The sequence below is a fragment of the Paramisgurnus dabryanus genome, chromosome 20 (genome assembly GCF_030506205.2).
Source record: "Paramisgurnus dabryanus chromosome 20, PD_genome_1.1, whole genome shotgun sequence".
Taxonomy (NCBI): Eukaryota; Metazoa; Chordata; class Actinopteri; order Cypriniformes; family Cobitidae; genus Paramisgurnus; species Paramisgurnus dabryanus.
Window position 1 is genome coordinate 19,252,232 of NC_133356.1, and position 24,670 is coordinate 19,276,901.

Sequence of the window (24,670 nt, forward strand, 5' to 3'; positions counted from 1 at the left end):
CTATGAAGGATAAAACAGTTGACTTTGTAGTTTTGTACATGGACAAGTCACGTGACAGTGTTTTCCATAAGTTAAGAATACACTGTGAGGTCAAAAGGTGTAGCCAAGGCATGGTGAGATGATCACATTACAATGACAGCACACAAATAAACTTTCATTACCTTTAATCTTCACAGTGGGTGAATTTGGACCAGCAGACTGCTTTCTCCATCCCCTCCAGTTCTGGCAGAGACTTTCAGCCTCTGATATGAATGAGCACAGAGAGTCCTCCTCAAACCGGTCAGAGTCTTCAAAGGAGAACCTCTCTCCGTCTTCCCACTCAGCGAACATCAGTTCCATCACATCAGCCGCGTGCACTTTCTGGAGAACAGAGCACCTCGACTAAACGCAGCTCGTGGCTTTTGTTGTTTTGAAAGACTGACACTCGCACCAGGGCGAGTTACAGCTGGGGGAGGGGAAACGAACCCTCAACCAAAACACAGTAAGGAGCTCTGCGAAGTCTCAAGAAAACCCACAATGTCTGTTAATCGACGAAATATATATACGGTGTCAAAATTGAGCACGTGAACTTCATCGCGGTCACGTTAAAGCGCCAACCTCCACTTATGTGGAGTTAATCCATTTTTTATTAACGTGCTTCGTTGCTGCAGATGATCGGGGTCTAATATTTAATAAACAACCCAAGTGATACAACACATAGCTGGAAGAATCAAACAAGTAACTTTGAAATAAACGGTTTGTTACATAAAGCGTGACAGGAAAGTTGGACTCAAGGATTTAACAAACTTGAGATGTTTTGGTTTGACCTTAGACCTCGGTTTAAATCCTCTATCGCCTTGGTTACGGATAAAATGGTAACATAAATAGGCCTTTCTCAAAGCTGACTTAACCCTCTAGCTGTCTGTTGACGGTATTATATTGCTTTTCTTCAGTTTACAAACTACACAGCAATTGTGTCACCTGACAGCATGCAATGTAGTTCCACACTTAAATCTTATGAGATGTTAGTAAGGTTTTGTCATTTTCAAAAGCAAAACTTATTTACTTTTACTCAAATTTTAATTGAATCTCCTCTCAGTCTATCCTATCAGCTGAGTCCCACAACGGCCCCACGGCTAACAAAATAAGAAAACAATTAAATAAAAGGGTGAACCCAGTGACCCTCCGTGGGGTTATTTCAGTTAAATAATGCCAGATCATAAGAGTCAAACCATTGTAACTCAAAACAGCTCCGGTACTCGTATTTTAATTCGACCCCGTTGCTCGAGGTACATTGCTAACTCTAAGAGGCTAGTCGGTTAGCCTGCTAGCTTTCCGGCTAGCCCGAAATAAAAAAAACCTTTAGAGTCCTGCGTTCAAAAACATAAATAACCTGACAACACTTACTGACACGACGTGTGTTATGTCCTTACATGCAGCCAGACGGAATAACACTGTTTTATTAATTTGGCACGAAAACCTTGGTCCTTAACCCGAGACTTTTAAAGCCACTGGTAAGCAAAACAAACGACTGTCCAGTGTTTTTATCGCAGTGTTGTGTCCCAATGTCGCTTAACAGTTAAACCAAATGACCAAACTGCAGATCTGACCCCTGGACCAGGCCATACGTCCATGCACGGTAAACATATTTAATTTTCTTTATGCCCCATCTAGCTGCCTCTTCAATCTATTTATACTCCTTTGTATGTAAAAGCTTGTCATCCGCTCGTGATGATGTGCCACCGGCCGGTTCTTTTCTAGTCCCCTGTTTCTGAGTTCCCCTCTCTTTTTCAACAACAAACTCCCGGGTGCCACCGCTCTCTGGATCCAAAATGTCTTTTTAAGCCGACAATTTGAAGTCTAGATCCCCTGTTCTCTCCCTCTGTGTCCTGCCCCCCTCCTCTCGTCGGCTCGGTAGGATGAAGATGGCTCTCCAGCATCAGCTGATCCGCACTTCCGCTCAGACAGTAGTCGGACAATGACTCCTGCTTTAATTTGCTGCTATTAACGTACTTGCATTTTAATAATGCAAATATCTGATTTAGGAACTTACCCAAATGTTAATAATTTAACGTGCAACAGATTGAGGTAGGCTTGTGTTGTTGATTTGTGATGTTCGGCTACTAAATATCAATTGAATATATAAATTAAAAGGAAGAAATAATTTATTTTATTTTATGTAATAATATTGTATTGGTAGTCTATAACACAATTTTGTTCCGTTATTTTACCATTAAAAAAAAGTTTGTATTTCGATTCAAATTTTTATTACATGTTTCAAGCTAGTGTGGCCAATTAACACAAATTGTGAAAATGCAATACAAACACAATGTTGGAGACAAATGATTAATATTTTGATGCTTTAACATGATACTATGCATTCATTTTTGCTTCCACATCATAATTTCCAATACATGAACCATCAATAATGTCAGGTAATCAGTATATGTTATGTTATAGAGATAATTCGGTGTCTAAACATTTTTGACTATTCACAATTTTGCTAAAAGCATTAAATCAGCATGACTGCTCACAACCTTCACATGTTAAAAGTACAGTCACACAAGCATCTTAACAATACTTTGTATGCCATTGATTTCAATGACTTGTTTAGCAACATGGTTTTATGTAACAATAAAATAATTTACATCATTTCACTTTTCGTCATTGCTTTGTCTTAATTTCAGAAATTCTTAAAGGTGCAGTGTGTAATTTTTAGAAAGATCTCTTGACAGAAATGCAAAATAATATACAAAACTATATTATCAGGGGTGTATAAAGACCTTTTTATAATGAACCCATTATGTTTTTATCACCTTAGAATGAGACGTTTTTATCTACATACAAGAGGGTCCCCTTACATGGAAGTCGCCATTTTGTGCCACCATGTTTCTACAGAAGCCCTTAACGGACAAACTTTTTTACTAAGTTGTCTCCGACAATTACATGTTTTTCTGGTGGCGGCTACCGTAGCTTCTCTGTGAGTTTCAAGAGTGCGGGGTGAGCAGTGGACTGCACCGTTGGTTGCAATTTGCAACCTCACCACTAGATGTCGCTAAAATTTACACACTGCACCTTTAACACAAACTGAAATAAAACAGCCGACTACACTGCTGTTGTACCTCATTTCAATTAAAAAAACTACATGTGTAAGCCTATATATTCTTAAATAAATACCACAACCATAAACCTGAATAGCAACTTGGCTACAGAAAGCAGCAGAAACATTGCAAAAAACATTCTGAGAGAAAGGAAAAAACATAATATACATTACTCAAGCACCTTGTAGCTTAACAACGTAATCGAGTGACTAACAGATGGTAACAGATTACATCTCACACTCAACAGCAAATTTAATCTAGATCTTAAATCACTTCCCTCCTCCCAATTAAATTTTTTCCTTGGCAGGACTGGGTAGTTTAAATTCAGACATTGGTCACACTTTTAAAAATAAATGTTCCAAAAGTGATGCCATAAAGGAACCATGTTAGTGCCTGCATGTTTGTGCAAGGGCACATGTGCATGCTCTGATGTGTGGAAGATAATCAACAATTAAAAATAATCTGAAACATATGTTTGGTATAATTTTGTTGGATAGAATTTCAGTTTATAATTGTATTTTAATGTACAAATTAATTTTAAACTTAAAGCATTATTCAAATTAATTGTACAAACCTAAAGCACTTTTTTGGGAAATTAACGCATATTGCATTATTTTTTCAATATCATGCAGCTTTACAAAGGACCCTTTGTGCAACAGAAATGTTTTGTGGATGTTGAAGGTTTTTATGGAGCCAAACAGCCAGAATACAATTTTTGGAACCTTTATTTTTAATGAGCATGATCAATAGGCAAGTCAACTTTACTGCTTTCTGTTGAGACTGCAACTTTTACCCTGTTGTGCAGTGCACTGCCTCGTCAACTGTTTATCACTTCATTACTGATATTATCATACATATAATCTCTTAGGTAAGAGCTTGTGTAGGAGCAATATGCTGTAAATAAATAAAAACCCTTGACATGCCTATCGCCAGCATACATTAATAACTTATACATGTGGAATGTTCATGAATTAAATTTATACTGCAAGTGTACACCAGTAAGTGTGAATGTTTAAGTGCAATATGTTATTTAATTTGAGAACCTGAACCAAAAACTCAAATAACTCCCACAAATGTTCCTCATATATGACATGCAAACTAGTGCAAATTGACTTATTTACAAAGGCGTATCCATCGAAGACCTTCCAATCCAGAAGAACACTTATTCACATCATATAACCCACTTCTAAGATCTGTGGCTTCACATTCCTGTGCATTTTCATGAATGTTTCTTCAAATATAGAAAAACGGAATTGACATGGCATGGTGCAAGTAGTAAATGTGCAACACTTAAAATTGGATCAAACCAGCTAACAAACCTTTCAAAGGCATTATGTTAAACTTTGGCAGGGCTATGAGTGACTTTCTCAATCCACTTAAGAAATCTGCTGACCCGTGTGTATACACCGGGATAGGTGGGGTCCCCACAACCATGACCCCAGGAGATGATTCCTGTAAGCATCCAGTGGCCACCCTCTCCCTGGCACACCAGTGGCCCTCCGCTGTCACCCTGACAACTGTCTACACGCCGATGGTTTGACAAGCTGCCGGCACATAACATGCGGCTGGTGAAGCGACTGCCATAACGTTTTTTACACTTCCAGGAAGGCAGTAAAGGAACCCAGGCCTGTAGGAGGGTTCGGGAATACTCAGAGTCTAAAGGACACAACATGAGAAAAAAAAGAATAACATTAGAACATTTTCTTTACAACAGTTCTTAAATGGCCCTGTTTATGGTATTAACATATGTACTGGGTAATCCAATTACATAAAGACAGCACAAATTACAGGTGTGAATGAATCCAAAAGGTTTTATTATAAGATCACTAATTTAGCTGTATTATGCATGTAAGGCCAGTAGATGGTGATGTTACCTTGTAAAGAAACACACATTTTTCAACAGAGTGACAATAAAGATGGCGAAAGCAATGAGCAGTTTTGTTTAGGCGGACAATAAGGTAGGTTCATTCCTATATAGTCCAAGTGATCTTGCACTGTAAAGTGGCAACATTTTAAAGGCGGGGTGCATGATCTCTAAAAGCCAATGCTGACTATGTAGATTTCAAATCACCTAAAAAACACGCGCCTAACCCAATAGAATCTGGACCTTCTTTTGCCCCACACATACGCCCCCTTACTGCTGATTGGCTACAAGAGTGTTTTGGTACTCTGCCCGACTGTTTTTTTCAAAAATCATGCACCCCACCTTTAAATACTGATAAAAACAAATTTATAGATGGAATGCACTGTAAGTCACTTTGGTTAAAACTGTCTACCAAATGCATAAATGATCCCTGAAATGAAAGTTAATACCAGATGTAAAAGGTGGCCTTGTTTACTTTGCATGTTTAACACGCAACATAATGAAATTAACAGACTGATTCACAATCAGTTTTAATGGAAAACTTAAAAAAAAATCCAGCATTATTAGATTAGGTTTTTCCTTTCCCAAAAATGAAAATCTCAATCATTATCTGTGTTTGCTCATGCAATACCTGTAATGCCCCAGCCAGTGATAACACAGGCTATAGGCCTTCTGCCCTTCTTGTTGTTTTGACTCGGTAGGCATACTGCATTAGTATGTGGGTTAAAAGCTACACAGCTTTCATGTGTACCCTTTAACTTCAGTAAAGCAATATCATACTCCCAGCCCTGGCTGTGGTACTTCCTGTGAATCACTATTTGCTCGGGAGAGAGAGTGCGCTCAAAATCATCCCTCTCCTCTGTGTGGTAGTCACCGAGTCTTAACACATAACGGGAGGGGTCAGAACCAAACCTGAAGAAGAGGGGAAAAACAAATATATTTGTAATGCTGCCAACAAGCATTTGTTATTCTTCATACAGCCACTAGATGCCAGTAAAGTCTTTCTTACCTCTTGAAGCAATGGGCGGCTGTAATAACCCAACAGGAATTGAGGAGAGTTGCCCCACAAAGCGGATGAGTGCCTTTTGATTGAGACTTTAGCCACAGAGATACTTGCCACGGCCAGTCCCCCCTACATGACAGTCACAGATGCTTTTACGATAGTTTATGCACATGCAAAGAATTTAATAAATTCTGTATTTAATAAACACGTTAATGATATTGCCAAAATGTGGCATTATCTTAAAACTCAATTTTTAAACTCAATATTTTTGGAGTGAGGAATAAAATTCAAATAGCACATAAAAAACCTTTATCACCGTTCTTTTTATTGCAAGAGTAATGCACTGTAAATATAAAACAATGTTATCAAATACCCTGACATAATGTTTATTACCGTAGAGATTTGTCTCCTCCTATAATCCTCCTTCTGCGCCTCTGTGTGTTAGGTCTCACACCACACTCTTGTTTTCCCATCACACCGTCTTTCACGGGTTCAGTTATGTAGTCACAGATGACTCCTGCATCCTCACTGTGCCTGCAGTCATGAGCGTCTGAGCCCACAGCTGAACACTCCCCCAATGAAGCCTCTGTCCCAACACACTTCACATTGTCCAGATGAATGGGTCCCTGACCCTCACCGAAATAAGCCATGGAACGGGCCTTGGAGACCCCTCTGATATTAAGAAAGGTTTGGAGAGGTGAATCAATAAATATTGACCTTTATCTCACGCATCAAATAAAACATGCTTACGTGAATCCTAGCTGTCTGCAGACGACTCCTGCATTGATGTCATTCCATCCATCATCACACACGCTACCCCACTGGCCGTTAATGAACACCTCTACACGGCCCTCCATACGGCTCTCACCATCCACCAGTCTCACCAGAGGACCTGTTACCACAACAAAGCAGTGAAGATGGACCTCTATTGGCTAGTGGTAAAAATATGGATATGAATGAAGCTAGTTACAACTTAAAACTAGAACACACATATTGGTCAAATGTATATCTTGAATGCACTGTAAGTGGCTTTTGGATTTGTGCAAAATGCACAAATGGATCTGCACCTCTAGTGTATCCAACCGAATTGCAAGGTAGTGTTTGATACTTCTGATGCAAATATTACACACTTTAAGGACAGCAAACTTGATAAGCTAAACTGATATTTCAGAAAGTAATTTACATTTATTCATTTACTGGACGCTCTTTCTGTTCAAAATTTCTGTTTGTCACTTATTATATAATCAGATTAACATGGAAAATTTTTTGCTTTTGTTACTTTGCATCTGGCTAGGACACAATGTTAATCTTAAAGGGCCCATATTATGCAAAATTCACTTTTACAAGGTCTTTGGATGTAAATGTGTGTTGGCAGTGTGTGAACACCATCACACTACAATAAAAAAAATCCCCCCACTCCTCCTTTTTAACCCCATTAAACCAAATCAGTGTCATTAGTTTAGATGTGATGTCACACTAACAAATCCCGCCCCACAGCCACTGACTCACTGGTTAACTGTACCCCTTTAAATGTGTATGTTAGTACACTTTAGCACTTATGCAGCTAAATATATTATTGCCCCAGACTGTATTCAGAGGAATCAGATCTATTTTAACCGAAAGCAGTAGCTCATTTGCATTTAACTGTTTCCCTGCCAGCATTTTTTTATGGCCAGCCAGTGCCAGCATTTTTATGATTTTTACAAAGTTTAATGCCTTCCAGAAAATCTTCTTCTTTAAATATATAAACATATAATATATCAAATGAAAACAGACCCTCGTGACTGCTTGTGACAAATTCAAAATGTGTGTTCAGAGTGTCATGTGTGTTGCTTTGCCTTTTCAAAATATGGTTTGTTGCGTCATGTAAACCATGTGCATCACATGTTTTGTCAAAATAAGTGCCTGCTGCACACGCGTCAAAACCATTTATGATAAAAGAGACGCTCATGTTTACAAAATACACACAGGACACTCCCTTAACACTAAACTCTGATTAAGCATGAGATTATGCAAGTATCTGGCAAATGTGAGCGTCTCTTTGATCATGAACCCTTTAGACACGTCTGCAGCAGGCACTTATTTTGACAAGATACGTGGTACACATGGTTCACATGACGCAACAAACACATATTTTGAAAACACGAGCAACCCACATGGCACTCTAAACATATATTTTGAATTTGCCCCTCGGATGAGCAGTCACGAGCCGCCACTGGTAGATAATAGTGGAAATATGGATTTTAAATAGTTAAAGGTACACACATGAAAACAGCACTGTTTGGCTCCCACCCAAATAGGGTAATTTTGGACATGCTATAACAAATGATCTGTGAGGTATTTTGAGCGGAAACTTCACAGACACATTATAGGTACACATACTACATCTCTTAAAAATTGGCATAATATTGGTCCTTTAATGATAATGATGCTTGTTAAAGTATTTACACATCTTCACTCACCTGTGGCAACAGCAACTTCAGGAATTTCATTGTTATGTCCTTCCCTTTCACAGTGTATGCCCACGTCCTCACTATGAGAGCAGTCATGCTGACCCCACTCACTATGGGCACATTCTAGCAGTGAATTTTCTCCCCCTTCACATTTCACCTCATCCAGGAGGATCAACCCTGTACCCTGTCCATACATCCCATCTGGAGCCAACTCCGCACGCCCTCTATTGGACACACAGCAACAATCCACAAGTTCTGAACGTCTTTGCAATTGAATTAAACAGCACGCCTTTGTATCCAAGTGTTTTGTTATCTTATGAAATCATACATTCCTAGTTTCTAAAAAAGCTCAAATAAACTGACTACCTGTAACCGAGTTGTCGACACACCACTTGTGCGTTACGCGGGGTCCAGTTGTCGTCACAAACTGTGCCCCATTCTCCAGCATGATACACCTCAAGTCGTCCTTCCCATGGGCTGTCAGATCCCACCAAGCGTAAAACTCCATCTACAGCAGCATCCGTATGTCAACTGTTAGCAGTGCATGTATTTACACGAAAATGCAGATAACAAAACAAGGATTTTGCTTGTTGAAATACTCTTAAGGGCGGTTTCCCGGACAGGGATAGTCCTAGACTAAAATAAATTTAAGAGCTGTCCTAACTGAAAACAACTTGCACTGACATATCTGAAAATACTTTGTTTTGCCTCAACATGATGCCAGTAATGTTTTTAGTAAGGCATGTTTTTAAAACTAGTTATTAAACTAAGACCTAGTCATAGCTTAAGCTAATCCCTGTCCGGGAAACCGCCCCTTAATGTGTTATAATAAGACATATGGTTATGTTGCTGTCTGACGTAGTTCATGTCATCTGCACCTGTATATGGGTTGCATGACACTGCAGCATCCTCCATGTGGTCACAGTTGTGTCGGCCCCAGGGCGCATGAGGACATTCCTCAAGAGAAAGCTCATTTCCTGTGCACTGTACCCCATCCAGTAAGATAGGCCCAGTTCCCTTTCCAAAGTGAGCCCATGTCCATGCTTTTGGTACACCACTGAGAACAAACATTCATGGCTATAACCAACATACATTTAAGATTATACCTAGGAAGATGCAAGTTTATATTTTTAGTTCAATAATGATGATGATAATAGGTTCAAACTACAGTAGCGTGCTAAACTTAGATGTTCATGTTAGGAAGACGTTTTTGCAGTGTAACTTATGGTCAAAAGTATAAAGCAATAACAAAAGTGCTTGAATGTGCATGTGCATGTGTGTGTGGTGGAGTAGGCCTCCTTTAGTCTCTGGAAAAATATAACTTTGTGTTTATATGTACATGGATGGCAAAAAAACTCTTCTGCAGATTCATGGAGTGAATCCCATCACCTCATCAATCATTTAAACACTCCTTCCATTCATCTATATTTATAAAGTTCACTCACTGTGTGTGTAGTCTATATAAATAAAACTGTCCTTTCAGGCAAGCACTCAGATTTCTTTAAGTTTTAACATTTAATTTTCATTTTAGAATATAACTTGTTAAAGGAACACATGAAAGATGTTCATACTAAAGCTAAACTTTTAAATCAACGGTTCAATTTCCTTGTGTAAAGATTATAAGACACACATGTGAAAATATATTACTATTATTTACCCCAATCCGAGTTGCCTGCAGACCACTTCGGCATCAATATCATCCCATTCGTCATCACAGATAGTACCCCATCTCCCGTTATGGTACAACTCCACACGCCCCTCGAAATCCTCAAGCCCTCCCACGAGCCTCAGGGGGGCACCATTGCCTAAACAAAACAATCTTTTCAACTTCAAAACTGCAGTGGAAAATAGCAAGAACAAAATTATAAGTATATAAGATTTTTTTTTTTAGCAAATCTACCTGACTCCTAGAGATTTCACACCATTCATAACAGGGGCTTCTGCTATATGCTTTAACAGGGAATCTCCTAACTCCTGTACAAGCTATTACGCACATAAAGAGTAATGCTTTGAAGGATCTATATGTGTGTGTGCATGGTATGGGGAGGTACTGTATATAAGGACCCTCAAAGCTCTCAAATTTCTTTTTCCTTTCTAATGTTTCTGTGTGAATAATTCACAGCTATCTCTAAATATATCCAACCCTGTTCCAGCAGCCCTAACTCATTACAACAGGCACACTGTTTATGACCCCACTCCCATCTCTCACATTCAATGAATTCTGCCCACATTTAGCTCCACAGATAACATTTTCACACTACAACAGTTTTAAAGATAGACACTGAAATATGACTTGCAAACTATAAGTCTGCAGTTGGTCAGAAGTTAGTGGAACATGTCCATAAACTACAATAATGAAGCTGCATGAATATCAGTGTGAATTTGAGGGGAACTGACTTTAAACAGTAGAGTACACCCAATATAAATTACAGTTGCACCAGTTGGTTTTTAGTTTGCAGATGGCATTGTTTTAATATTTTGTCATTTAATGTGATGACATTCATTGATTTTTGAGTGTCGAAGGACTTTTGGGAGTCACAGCAAATAAGATTACAGTGCAGAACAACAAACAAACAAACAAATAAATACATGAGAGTAATCATCATGATGCACAAAACAAACGTACCCTGAGGTACAGCACATACCACCCCAGCCTCATTGCCATGGTTACAGTCGCCAGAGACATATTTCCTGCTTCGGCACTCCAGCAGAGAGTTTTCATTGCCATGGCAGCTAAGACGTTCAAAGTGGAAAAGACCGGAACCAGGTCCAAAGTAGGAATGTCGAAGTGCGGTCCCGATTTCACTGTTCGGTATTAACAGGTAATTAAATAAATGAATAAAAGAAAAAACGTTTAGCTGATAAAGGATAGAGTTTGCATCTTATACCCCAGTCTCAGCTGTCTGCAGATGACACTGGCATCTCGGTCAGTCAGGTGGGTGTCACACACCGCTCCCCAATGGCCATTCAGGTACACCTCGACACGGCCATTCTTATTAGTCGAACCTCCAACCAACCGAGCCGCACCTGGACAGGTGAGTATATATTTACTTATTCAAATACTGGAAAGTTACTAAACCTTGCTTTGAACTAGAAAGGCATGTCTACGCCAAGACAAAATGTTTCATCACAGAATTTTTTTAAAGTCCATAACAGCTGGATCGAATTAAAGGTGCAATGTGGGACTTTTAGAAGGATCTCTTGACAGAAATGGAATATAATATATACATAACTATATTATCAGTGGGTATAAAGACCTTATATAATGAACTGTATTGTTTTTATTAAGCCGATATATCTACATACACAGCAGGTCCCCTTACATGGAAGTCGCAACATGTTTCTACATTAGCGGACAAACTGTTCTAAAGAGTGCATTCCGCCTTTACGATGTCTCAGATGATTGCATGTTTGTCCTGAGTCCCATAGTTCTCTTCGCTTTCGAATTTGAGGTTGGTTGTAATTCGCAATCTCACTGCTAGATGCCCCTAGAAACCCACACTGGACCTTTAAATGGTTTATGCCAAATTGTACAGTTTTTTGTTCTAAAGACATATCGAATTTTACTGCTAAAACTATTTTTTTCTGTAAATTGCCTTTATAGAGTAATTAAAGAGCACCTATTACACGCTTAAAACAACCTATGTGTATTTGGTATAATACAATGTGTTTGCGTGGTTTATGTTTCAAAAACACATTATTTTTCCAAATACCATACATTTTTGTTGCTCTATTAATCCCTGTCTTCCTTAAACACACTGATTTTTGTAAATAACTATGACATCAGCCGGAAATGTGATGCTCCTCACCATGTTTTGAAGATTAGCTCATAATGCAATACTGGTAGGAGTTAATATTGTATTTACAACATTATCAATACAAGCCAAATCTAATCCAGAAAATGCAGATTACCAAATTGATCGATTAACTTTGCCAGTGCGGCTTGAGCAGGATGTAACAGATTGGAAAGGTAAGGATTACTAAAACATTTAAACCATTCATTTGTGATCGTAGAAAGACAAACAACAAGCGCACCAATTACACACCAAAGGAAATGTAAAATCGTGAATTGGATAATTGGTGCTCTTTAAAGACTGCATTAGTGTCTTGCAGCATAGATAAAGTGGGGCAAATTAGGATGTTGTTGTCACGCATTATGCTCGCAGACATGAATTTATATAAACACACATTCTAATCCTTTGAGTCTGAAACTGTGATGTCATTGCTAAAAGAAAATGAGTAGAAAGACAAAGATAATCACAGGACACACAGTGTAGACAACAAGATTTCAGCAGCATCTTGATACTGAACTACAGACGAAGGTAGGCAATGACAGACCAGCACATAGAGATACAGTACAGGGAGTAAACATACACTTTCCGATTGCTGGCCAGATTACCACAGAGTAACAAATGGACACACCAGCATAACTGACATGAATTTGATGATCAGGTAACAAAGGCTTTATGGGAAGATAAATAGAGGACAATATAAAGAGAAGACAGACAGAATCCTTGACTCCTGCACACATAATAACAGGCGAAGCTCCTGTGTGCTGTGACATCAGTAAACGTCACCCAGTTTACTTTAATATGACAGTAATGACAGCAATACTCACCAGGATACATTAACTTAGCCAAACAGGCCAGTCAGAACTTGCCTAGGTCAAATGAGGTTAGACAACATCTGGTGGTCTGCTCTTATATGTTTTACAATTTCACTGACGTTACTTTTGTTTTTGCACAAATGTTGGCTGGTTTGCACAGTAAACGCACTTGCTCAAAATTTTCAAAGATCTTCAGTATATTTATGGCAAAATAGTAACGTAATGTAAAAAGCTGGGTAAATTAAAATGCATTTTTGTAGAACATGACTATGTATGTTGTTATATGTAGAAAAGCTGTGAGGGAGGGCTCACCCTGGTGACAGTCGCAGTAGGCCCACCCAATGGCTCCAGATCTCTGCCTGAAAAAGCACCAGGGGTTGGATTCACGGTCAGGGTTTCTACAGTAGCTGTGCTCTCCCAGCCCATGGTCAGGATACTGCAGTATGTAATCTGGAAACTCAGTCCACTTAAGACAGGGAGAGCCGGAATCCGTCTGAGACACCGATCCGTTATAATAACCCAACTCAGTGAAGCTCTCAGAGCAGGACAAAGGACCTATGAGGAACAAACACACTTTATAAGTTACATTTAGTGTTTGATTTAAAATATAAAGGCCCATGAAAAGACCTAACAGACATTTTATACTATGACAAAAGGTCAACTCATTAAAACATTTTGCCATGAAACATCGAAAAGCATGACTTGTCGGAGCCAAGGTTGCAGTGGACGGTTCTCCGACACATGGTGCAGATGCACTTCTGGCGACCCGAGTTCGAATCCCGACTCGAGGTCCTTTGCCAATCCCATACCCCTCTCTTCATCCTATACTTTCCTGTCGTCTCCTTAATTACTATCCAATAAAGGCAAAAATGGCCCAAAAAATATCTTTAAAAAAAAGCATGACTTAAAACAAGTGTTATCTCAAAGCTGCAGGTGTTTTAAACAAAGCAAAGGTAGTTTTATTGGTGCTTTCTTTTTTAAACGTCACTCTTTGAATGAAAACCCCTGCAGTTTCTCCTCTGGATGCAGGAAGGACTTTGCAGTGTGTAATACTAAATGATGGTTGCTGCACTGCACTGCTGGAATAGCAATACTTCTGAGGACTCACTATGATGAGTCACTCAACCAAAATGCCCTTGCAGTTATGTGAGTCAGGTTTTTCATAAATTGAAAAAACCAAACATACCCAATTAGATTAAACCTAAAATCACCTAAATTTTGAGGACCAGGCAACCAATCTCACAGGGGAACACACATACTGATAAAGTGTATACCTCACTATATACTGTAAGTTGCTTTGGATAACAACAATATGCAAACATTTGTTTGTCCTACCAAGGTAAAACAGCGAAGGGATTGGAAACTTATTATTTTTGCAGTTCTGTTTAAAGTCATAATGGTGCAGAAAATGTGTATTTCATTTTGTTAATTATTATTGCAGGCAAGTAACAACAACAAATTCTTTGAAGTAATCCACCACAAAAGGTCATGAATAGCAATCTCATATTTATGTTAAAATGCTATTTATTTGCACAGTATGAGATTGTGATGTGAAGGATCAAACGGAGGTTAACATATTTCTCTTTAAAACAAGGCCAGGTGCAAAACCCTTAGGTAGAGAGTTTCTACCTTTATGGGACCTTTTGCGTTACATGCAGAGAATATGCTTTGGGCCAAAATGATTGCAATAGTAATGCCAGAAAAGTATTCACATCTGCGATCATGCAAATCCATCCAGGCCAACGCTGTCTTTGCTTGTGTTTAACACAATGGCAAAGACTTAGCTGAGATAAAATACATAAAGTGATGAAGAGGAGGAGATCCTGAATGGCTAAGATAAGCATATTAGAGCTGAAGCAAGATAGATCTATTAAAAAAAAAGATCTATTGAAAGTCTATTATGCACTCACTTTTGTCATCATTACAAACATTTTGTAAACAACAGACTGGGAGAAATATATCTTTCACAGTAAAGCATTACAAACATTATTATCATAGAAGAGTATTGCAATTGTTTTAAAATATTGTGGTTATCTTGATTTAAATCTATTAGAGGGAGCAGGAGAGGAAGACTTATTATTTATTATTATTTATTTATTATTACAGTATGGGTTTAGCACAGGACAAACATGTCATTGTCTGAGACAACGCAGGATTGAAACGCCATCTGTAGAATAGTTTATCCATTTAGGGCTACTTCCATGTAAGAGGATCCGCTGTGTGTGTAGATAAAAATGACTCATTTTATAAACACGATACAGTTCATTATGTAATGTGTTTATAGACAACTTATAATAAAGTTATATATATTATATTGCATTTCTATCAACAGATCCTTCTAAAAGTTATACAATGTACCTTTAAGAAAATTTGCAAAAGTATTTGATGAACTTGTAATACATGCTGAGAGCATTTGGTTAATATGACTATTATTATTTGCTTTATAGCTCAGTGGTAGAGCAATGCGTTACCACAACTACAGAAAGTCATGGATTCAAACCCAGGAAACACACATGCTGAATAAACGTATACCTTGTAATGCAATGTAAGTTGCTTTGGATAAAAGCATCTGCGAAATGCATAAATGTATATTATTTCATACATTTTTGACGGAGGTGGTGTTCAGCAGCTTTTGCATCTGAGCTTTTTAAATATGTTTTGTAGAATTTTAAATAATTAAATCCTTTTCTGAATATGTCTGAACCAGACTGAAGGAAAAGCTTCAACAAGTGGCCAGCATACATAGTAACTTAATACTCAGTAATGTTTAAAAAACATCCCAGATGGCACTTCATAAAGTTGTGAGAAGGCCCAGAATGTCCAGAGCTGTAATTTACACAGAATGCCCATTTTAAATAAGTTAAAATATAGAATATTTATCATTTGTTAAACACGTTTTATGCACTACAATATTCTGTTTCTTCATATGTTTATGAAGACTGTATAATTGTAAAACATGGGAAAAGGGAATAATACAGAAGGAATAGGTATGTCCAAAATTTTGCATGGCACTGTATGCACTCTGTAGTTCAGAATTAAGCACTGTGTCAACACAGCAAGCGTGTATTAATAGAAAAACTATGAAGAAATCATTTGTTTGTTTTTGTCCTGCATGTGGCATTATCAAGTTGACCTCTGAACACTATTATAAATAAAAAATAAACGCAACACATCTCTTATAGGTTTAAATACATATACAAATAAAAGGCATACATAACTGTATAGTTTCCATTTCCGTACAATCACATTTCAACAATCACAAATCTTTCAAGCATGCACTCATGAGAGCTCGAGTTTCATGCTGTCCATTGGTCTGTACATAAACCAATTTGTTGAAATAGAATCGGGGTAGAGTTCCTCTCTTATTTCCCAAGGTATTATGGTTATAAACTGCCATACCAAACACCGACAACAAGAGTCCTGACGTTAAATATCACAAGGGACAAACTATATGGGATGTTTAATAGCAGATGTCAGCCTAAGTAAATAAATCTACAGATGAGGCAATCACAGAAGAATCTCACAGTGCCTCAGCATGAACTGGGAGTAGGTTGACTGTATAGAGGTTGAATGAGTTTTAGCATCCTGCCCTAAGGATGTCAGCTCCCAAACCTGTCCAGGCTTGGGAGGCATGGAAAGCAATAAAGTTCATTGAGCATGAATATGACATGTTAAATACATAAAAAACTGTACTGTTTTCTAATTAGTCCTAAATCACTAACTCTTACTCTCAATGGCAATCTGTAAGTGTTTGTGCTTGGGTCGTGTTACAAGCGAACTGAATATGTGTTTCTCCTGCAAGTAATTGTTGTGGTTGAGTATTGCTTTAACTTTGCCGTTGGGAAATGAATTCACCTTTTGACAGCAGTGGTGTTGCATCAGTTAATCCTGAATAGATATTGTGCCAAGCAGGGATGTGGTTTTTGGCACTGAAAGAGATGCTATTTACAAGAACAATACAGGGTAACATTGTAGCCGCAAACAATATGTGCCTGAAGACTTGCAGAGCATGAACTCAATGGTCTACCAGAATAGCTGCAGGATCGTACAATTTAATGATCGTACAACTGAGATGGTGGCATTTTGACAATTCTTGTGAGGACATTCTGGGCAGCTACATTAAAAAAGAACCACACTTTTCACTTTTATTTAACTTTGCCTACCTGAGCTCTGTAGCGTATTCACATCGACGGCATTTGGTCCTGCCTGTGAAGACAAAAGAAGTCAGCTCTACTTTCACTAACAAAAAGTACTAATAGTATACTATTGTAGTACTAAGGTGTTTCTTGAAATGCCTTGAAGTACCATTTAAATAACATGGTATGCCTACCAACCATTCAGGTCATATTGCACCTAGACCTACCAGTTTGTGTTAAATAGATGACAAGTGAATTACAACAACAGCCGAGCATTAATTGTGCCTTGATGCATTATAATTTAGTGAAAGTTTTTTTTTTAAGTTTCTTTTGAGTTAACAGCTGCAGGTGAGATTTCCCCTGAAGAAAGAGCATCAAAGATATCCGTTGCTTTACGCGACATGTCACATAAAAGCATGTGTTAATAATTTGAAGCAGCTTGCGCTTTCAGTTTTCAGATCAAAGAGTGCTTTTATGATCATCAAAAGTCATTATGTGACTGGCCTGCTACTGTGAGCTGGGTGTGATAAACCTGAACATTTCTCACACGAGGACTATGCTGCTGCGAGCGACGCGCGCGCCTGCAGTCCGTTGATTAGAATGGGAGCGCTCTTGCTTTGGCGGGTTAACGTTACGTCATTTTGGCAGAGATGGGAATCTCGTGCATCTGGTAACAAAGACTCAAACATAGGTATTTACGTTTCTTAAATTGGGACGATGTTTGCGACAGATTTAAAACCCTCGTTTGCACACCACATGAAAAAATAATGTAGTAGGCTATTTAGTATAGGCTACCTAGTTAGTTTAGTAAATTGTAGTATTGTTCTACACTTTTTGATAGGCTATAGTATTCTGTATAGTATTTGACAAATATTTACTGTGCAAGGGTTAAAAAACAGCATATATCTTAGAATTTTACTCCAGTTAACTAAATACAAAACTACACTTTGATTTTTCATAGGCAGCTAAAGTTATCGATTAAGGCATTAAGTTATTTATAGAATGTTTATTATGTCTCATTAATGTGTTCATTTTCATATAGACTAAAATTACAAAAACAATGAATATAAACAATACTTAAAAAGAAAAATACATATCTACATAATCTACAATATAATGCAATTGCATACAAAAATGCTTATGGACGCTCTTATCACCAGATTATTTAGATCTATTCAAACATCTAAAATAGGGGCAAAGTACTTCAGCCATAAATCATGACGGCATGACTACAGATACACTTATATATACTACATTTTCACGTGAACAGGGCGTTAATGTCTGCTAAGCTTTTACAATACGTCTTATAATTGATAGAGAAAGATACACATTTGCAATCAATGGGCGTCCAATAGGCTAGCTACCATTCACAAACAAACAATGACTTTTCACGTTTCGGCTTTTATTTTACTAACTTCACGGAAACATTTTCACAATCAATTATTTTAATATAAAATAAAGAAAATACTGCCAATAATAATATACTGTTAATAATTATATTTAATTAAGATTTTATCTCCCCGTAAATGCATATCGTTTTTTGTAATCTTTTAAAATAAATCACGACCAGTTTTGCTGTTTAGGAATTTAGGATAAATTGATTAAGCTGAGTTTTACATACCTCACCATAAACACAAATGAAGAAATGAAAGACAGTAGCGATAAAGAAGATGATATCCATCCTGTCATTGGCCATCGATCCACCACAACTGTCCCATCATCGTTGTACACGCTCGACATTTATCTTCATATAAAGGTATTCTGATGCGTTCTCGTCTCAGTAAGTTTGTGTTAAAAAATAGCCAACGTAAGAAATACAGAGCAAGATATAACCTTAACTTGTAAAAGTCCCTCGAAACGACTGACACCACCAGACACCCCTCCCATGTTGGGGTCTGACTGAGTTTTGCACTCGTTAGGAGGCAACACTGAAAAAAGACACCTCCGCTGGTAGCCTTCACTACAGTTAAGACGGCAGGATAGGAAACAAACTATAAAGCAAAGCACTGATCGTAGCACTGCGGACAATCCCATAGCGTCCACAGCACGGCATAGAGCAAACAAAGCTGAAGCACTGCGAGCTCTGATTTACAAATCTACGACACATTTAGATAACGATAATCTTTTTTATTTTTAAAATAATTATTATATTATATAACATAATTATATTATTATATTTTTAATAATACAAATTATATTTTAGTGTCGTATATTAGGCTACAGTATTGCTACAGTATGTTTACTATAGTATTCTGTAGTGTTGTATTGATAAACTGTAGTAAATACTAGTTTATATAATATATTTGAGTATTTATTAAGTTTAAAAAAACACTAGTATTTAGAAATTTTACTAGTTTCGTGTATTAAATAGCCTACTCAAAGTATACCTGGGAAAGCTTAAAACTTAAAAACAAAGCTATTTTGTCCCAAACAGTAGTGTGAAAATTCCTTCTAAAGATCCCTAATATGGGACAAAGGGCATGTTTTGGTAAACAGGACAAAATTCCATCTGTAGCAAGAATTTTTTACATGTTTAATGATTATGTGAGATTTAATGAAAAGAGGTGAAGTTTATTTTTTTTTAAATAAATATTAAAGAAATTATGTTAATATTATTTATCCACAGGTGGTTGAGCTCACCTTGCCTTATTATTCACCTGTGTACACAGGCACCCAAGTACACCTAATTCCACACTGTTCACCATTCATACAGAGCTACCAAAGGATAACAGAGTCTGTATACATATCATAATGTGACAAAAGATCAAAGGGTTCTTTTAACACTACCACAGTTAAACATGGTATACATAGGAGTAACAAATTTCTTTACACTTGAATTTATCATCATCTGCAGGATCAGTTTACTTTTGTCCAATATTTATTTAGTTTCATATGTGAAGAGGAAAAACATTTGTTGCGATACAATCTTAAAGAGGTGGATTTGCCCTCCCTTTGGGTTAGGATTAAATCATTATTTAGCTTAACATGAATTTTGTGATCAAAACAACTGTGTTTTCTTAACTTCTCAAAGCTTAGCTCAAAGATCACTTCATCAAGTAACAAGGCACTAAAACAACAAATGATAATAGCATTGGTTTTTCTTATCTCATTTCCAAAGGTGTGGCTGCATTGCTTGGAATTGGCCCAGTCTCTTCTTGGGGTGCAAATCTGGTTTATATACAGAATATGCTTAAAATTAACGCTGGAACGGCTTACTGGAAATACAATACGAAATGTATCAGGTTGATTTATGCATCACAAGTAAAAGATCCTAAAGACAGTCACCGTGAAGTATTTTAAATGAAGACCAAGAGTCATACAGATGGTCTGTGTTAACCGTAGCTATTTCAGTCTTTTTCCAGATCATACAGTATTTTTGGCAAACCATTGTTACGCATTTTTTAAAATCTGTCCTGTCATTCATTTTTCAACAGCAGCAAAGTTTACAAGGTCTTGATTAAGCAGATTTTAGACAGTAGACGGCATTTCCTTTGGGGTCTAGACACATTACTTTGTAGATAAACAGCCTAAGGAAATGGTGGGCAATTTTGTCACAGGATGAAATAGCCATGGTTAAATTACATTATGAGAACTAAACCCATTCGAGGGCATGAAGTTTAACTAAATTGGAAAACACAGAACATATAAGAGCACAAAAATGCATTTAAAGTAATTAAATAAAAAAGATATTCCAATCTTTATTGCAAAGGTTTGATGGCCACATCTGATGCACTTAGTCCTGGCATGTAACATTATCCACAACTGAGCAGTTTTGTTATGTTCTCTATTTTCTGATAATGAAAAATGGCCAAAGCCTGTTACACATGAGAGAAACAGAAAAGGTCGCCGATATAAATTAATCTCAGGAAGTGATGTCGGTACAGGCAGACAATAATAAAAGGATTTCCACAAGCGACGGCATAAATTACAAGCTCTCAAAAGTATTGTGTGTGGTGCTATCAACTTGAGTTGAAAAGCAATTCTTTCTTTAATGGGATGGGGCATATGGGTGACAGTAAAATTAAGCAATCAGCCGAAGAGCCTTCACAACCTTGTGAATGCAGCTCATTTGCTTTGTGAACTGTTGTTGTGACAGATTATTTTGGCCAGAGTTTGAGTCTCTTGAGTGACACAGTTTTTATTCTTTGACACCCCCTGATCTCATCAGTCGGCTGGGCCAGTTAATCCCAGCCCTGCACTCTGCACAAAGTCCCCATCTATATAGCACATATAATAAAGGTGTCCATTCCTTGCCTGAGCTAGATTTCACTGCCCAGGTTAGGATGTCGTTTCAATAAGATGGTTGCTTCCTTTGGTGAAAGTCGACCCTGACCTCCCTGCTTTCCAGCAGCCTTGTTCTGCATCTGAAAGTGAAATCAGGAAATATAAAAAAAATGTTGTAATTTACTACACATTTTTATCTTATTAACTGATGAATGTCTGAAAAGTCTAATAATTATAACGAAATACGTATTCCATTGTATCTGCAAAAAAAGGTGTTAACGAGCCACAAAGCTACAAAAAGACTAAACAGATGTTTCAGAAACATGATCTTGCTAGATGCGTGAGGATACTGTTAACATAACACCAACAGATGAGCGAGCGAGTAAAAAAAGACTGCTAGAGGTCTAGCAGGAAACAGCATTGGGAAGTGAGAAGTGTTTGTTATGTCTCTGCCATAACCAGGAAACAGCAGACAAAAATTAGGTCATTGTCTTAATTATCCATTCCTGTGTATTCATCAAAAACATGTTTAATGAAGGCTATTGAAGACGTCTCATTTTAACTCCAAATCAGCAGGGTGGGTTAATGAGGATTTCCGGAGATCTGAGGATTGAGGTTGCACATGTGCAGTACCTGGGTCTTTTCTACACATGTGTAGAAAGTTGAAACTTCTTTAGAGCAGACTGTGTTGTTAAAGTCGTTCTGTTTCCAACAAGCCATCAGTAATGACATCTCCGTAACACATGTGGCCTCTGTAAACAAAGAGCATGTCATAAGGCATGCATATTTAAAAAAAATACGTTTTATAATAAAAGACAAACTGTACATGACTACAGACACCTAGATGACCTTGAAGTGAACAATGTGACCTCTCCTGTCCCATTTAGCAAGCATAATTTTAATTCAAGCAAGTTATGTTTAGCCAATCAGAATGCATACTTTACATTGACGTATTTGGAGGACATTTTATCTAAAGTGATTAAAATGGCATTAAAGCGAAGTATGACAATCTGTATTAGATGTTCAGTGACCATAATGTAAACAAATATGCTTACACCGTCACTATACAGTTGTATTCAAAGTATTATTCACAATTTTTTTACAAATATGCACAAAACAAATACACTTCGTAAATCAGTAAAATAAGGAATTTAAAGTATATCGGCGATCAGACAAATATACTCTTGATACACTTGTCTTACAGTAGGCTAACGTTATATGACCTTTGCGTTGCTAACTCAATGCTCTAACTGTTAGTCTAGATTAGCTACAGGATTGCTTGTTGTGTATGATAACGGTTAGCACATTAAATCTCTAACCTCCTTTCCTCAATCTGCGGTTGGCGACCTCATTCTTCAGTGCCAGAGGTTTGATGGGTCTCAGCACGGGTCTGCCATGCTGTCTGCTCAAGAGTTTCGCCACCTTCTCTTGAATCAAATTTCCACTCTGCATCGCCATTGCTTATGTTACTATCAAAAACACTCAATCCAAATGATCTAATGTAACTTTATAACAAAAATAATGAGGAAACTCAATAAAACTTCACTGTCGTCTGCTCCTTTACGTCCTTACATGCAAGTCGCCATGTTGGAGCGGAAGCGGAGCGGTGACTAACTGTTGTCATGGTTACAACCGCTGCAAATGTCGTAAAAGTGTCGTGATTTGTGTTTCGTAGGGCCTGTCCAAATCTGCACAAATACCGAGATACCTACAAGGTTCAAAGTTATCAATCATGCGTACATAAATATATATATTTACACATATCATGTTTACAAATACTACATTTAGAAAAAACATTAATTAGTATGAATAAATTGTGCAATTGTTTGCGTTAGAGTAAAAGTCCTTTTTTGTGAATGCAATTCATTAAATTAATTCTCGCACTCATTTTAATTTCCACATTAATTTTGCATTACAGCATCATGTTGCTGTGGTCAATTCATTCTACTTTTTCCAAACCATTTGCAAAGTAAAGGATAGGAAATTGTAAACATCAGGACAGGATGCCTTTGGGTGATGCAGGTTTTCCAGTAAAGGTTTTAACCAGGACACACAGCAGGGTGCGGTGACATTGCAAGACAAGCCGGAACAAATTTAACAAGGAATGAAAAGAAATCCAGTGTTCTTCATAATTAACAACACTGCCATAGTGTTTTTTTTTTGTACAATTTTAGAATGAGATTTTTTGTGGATTTGACCAAATTAAACATCAAAAAACAGTGAAGTAAAATACATCCCAAAGCTACACAAGAAGTAGTTGGCCCTCAATTAAATGTGTGTGAAAATAAATTAAGCTTATAATCAAATATTACCTGTAGTCCTTAACTCCCGAGCAATAAAAACAAACATTAATTAATTGTTTTCCGTTATCTCCTGCAGTTGTGGTGACTTCGATCAAGCTTTGTTTTTGAAGGGTGATAGATTTTGACAGATTAAGATAAGGTTGGCTGGTTGTAAATCATGCAATAGTGATACAGATTTGTACTCAGCACATTTTTTCAGTAGAAAGGTTTTTGCGTACTGTAAATATTCATTGTCAAATTATGACAACATATGACAGCCAGTGAACATAAAAATAAGGGTGTATCAGGCTACACAATCTTTTATCGTAGTGAGTGAAGCAACATAGTGGTATGAAATCTTATATTCTGACAAATTTTCCCATTATTTCTCCCCACAGGTTTCCTTAGGAGGTCCATGCATTCCACTGCATAAAAGCTAAACTCAGATCTGCTTTGGTATTCTGACTTTGTTCCTGCATGTTATAAGGGGACGCTGTGTAAAAGCCAGCTGGAACAAATATTAGAATCATAAGCTGTCTTTTGCACTTTGTTCAAATGTTTAGATTAGGGAAGTGTTCTGGGAATGTTCAGGATTATAAGTGAAGTAAATGTACCGTTCAAAAAATGTACAGCCTTTAAAGTTGTCCAAATTAAGTCCTTAACAACACATGTTAGTAATGATAAATACACTTTGATATATTTACCGTAGCAAATTTCTAAAATATCTTCATGAAACATAATTTTAATATCCTCATGATTTTGACATAAAAAAAATCTATAATTTTGACCCTTACACTGTATTGTTTGCTACAATAATGTGTTATTGCTACAAATATACCTATACGACTTATAACTGCAGTCCAGGATTACAATGTATAGTGAAATACATGAAAATAGCAATCATATGATTATAATGAAATTGAATTGTGGCATGGGAAATGTAAGTTTAACTCTGAGCTAAGAATTGAGTTGTTTTTGTCTGTAATTGTTTTTGATGGGCCAGCAGAATCTGTTGACATGGA

At 37.3% G+C, this 24,670-nt stretch overlaps 3 protein-coding genes across 9 annotated transcripts in view; all 3 read right to left on the reverse strand.

The window, feature by feature from the left end:
• zswim8 (zinc finger, SWIM-type containing 8) overlaps positions 1 to 1,908 on the reverse strand; it is a 42,877-nt gene extending 40,969 nt beyond the window's left edge. For 5 of the 7 annotated variants that reach the window (XM_065296935.2, XM_065296934.2, XM_065296933.2 and 2 more), the window contains exon 1: positions 162 to 1,907. In XM_065296935.2, the coding sequence (XP_065153007.1) occupies positions 162 to 339 (178 nt within the window). In that variant the 5' untranslated portion in view covers positions 340 to 1,907. Of the gene's footprint in view, positions 1 to 161 lie in introns of all 7 variants that reach the window. The other 2 variants (XR_010547035.1, XM_065296936.1) reach the window with 1 other exon arrangement.
• Positions 1,909 to 2,240: 332 nt separating this feature from the next.
• On the reverse strand, positions 2,241 to 19,190 carry LOC135787140 (neurotrypsin). Its single transcript, XM_065296937.2, has 14 exons — positions 18,764 to 19,190; positions 17,170 to 17,212; positions 13,319 to 13,561; positions 11,289 to 11,427; positions 11,027 to 11,205; positions 10,058 to 10,205; positions 9,279 to 9,457; positions 8,767 to 8,908; positions 8,410 to 8,624; positions 6,698 to 6,839; positions 6,341 to 6,619; positions 5,954 to 6,076; positions 5,576 to 5,856; positions 2,241 to 4,736 (listed from the first exon to the last, which is right to left on the reverse strand). The coding sequence occupies exons 1-14, from the start codon at positions 18,836 to 18,838 to the stop codon at positions 4,417 to 4,419; spliced, it is 2,508 nt and encodes an 835-aa protein (XP_065153009.1). The 5' UTR covers positions 18,839 to 19,190; the 3' UTR covers positions 2,241 to 4,416.
• A 1,622-nt stretch (positions 19,191 to 20,812) lies between these two features.
• chchd1 (coiled-coil-helix-coiled-coil-helix domain containing 1) lies at positions 20,813 to 22,982 on the reverse strand. The gene is made up of 3 exons (XM_065296938.1): positions 22,686 to 22,982; positions 22,000 to 22,118; positions 20,813 to 21,506 (listed from the first exon to the last, which is right to left on the reverse strand). Exons 1-3 carry the CDS (start codon positions 22,822 to 22,824, stop codon positions 21,402 to 21,404), a joined length of 363 nt encoding a protein of 120 aa, XP_065153010.1. The 5' UTR covers positions 22,825 to 22,982; the 3' UTR covers positions 20,813 to 21,401.
• Positions 22,983 to 24,670: the final 1,688 nt, after the last annotated feature.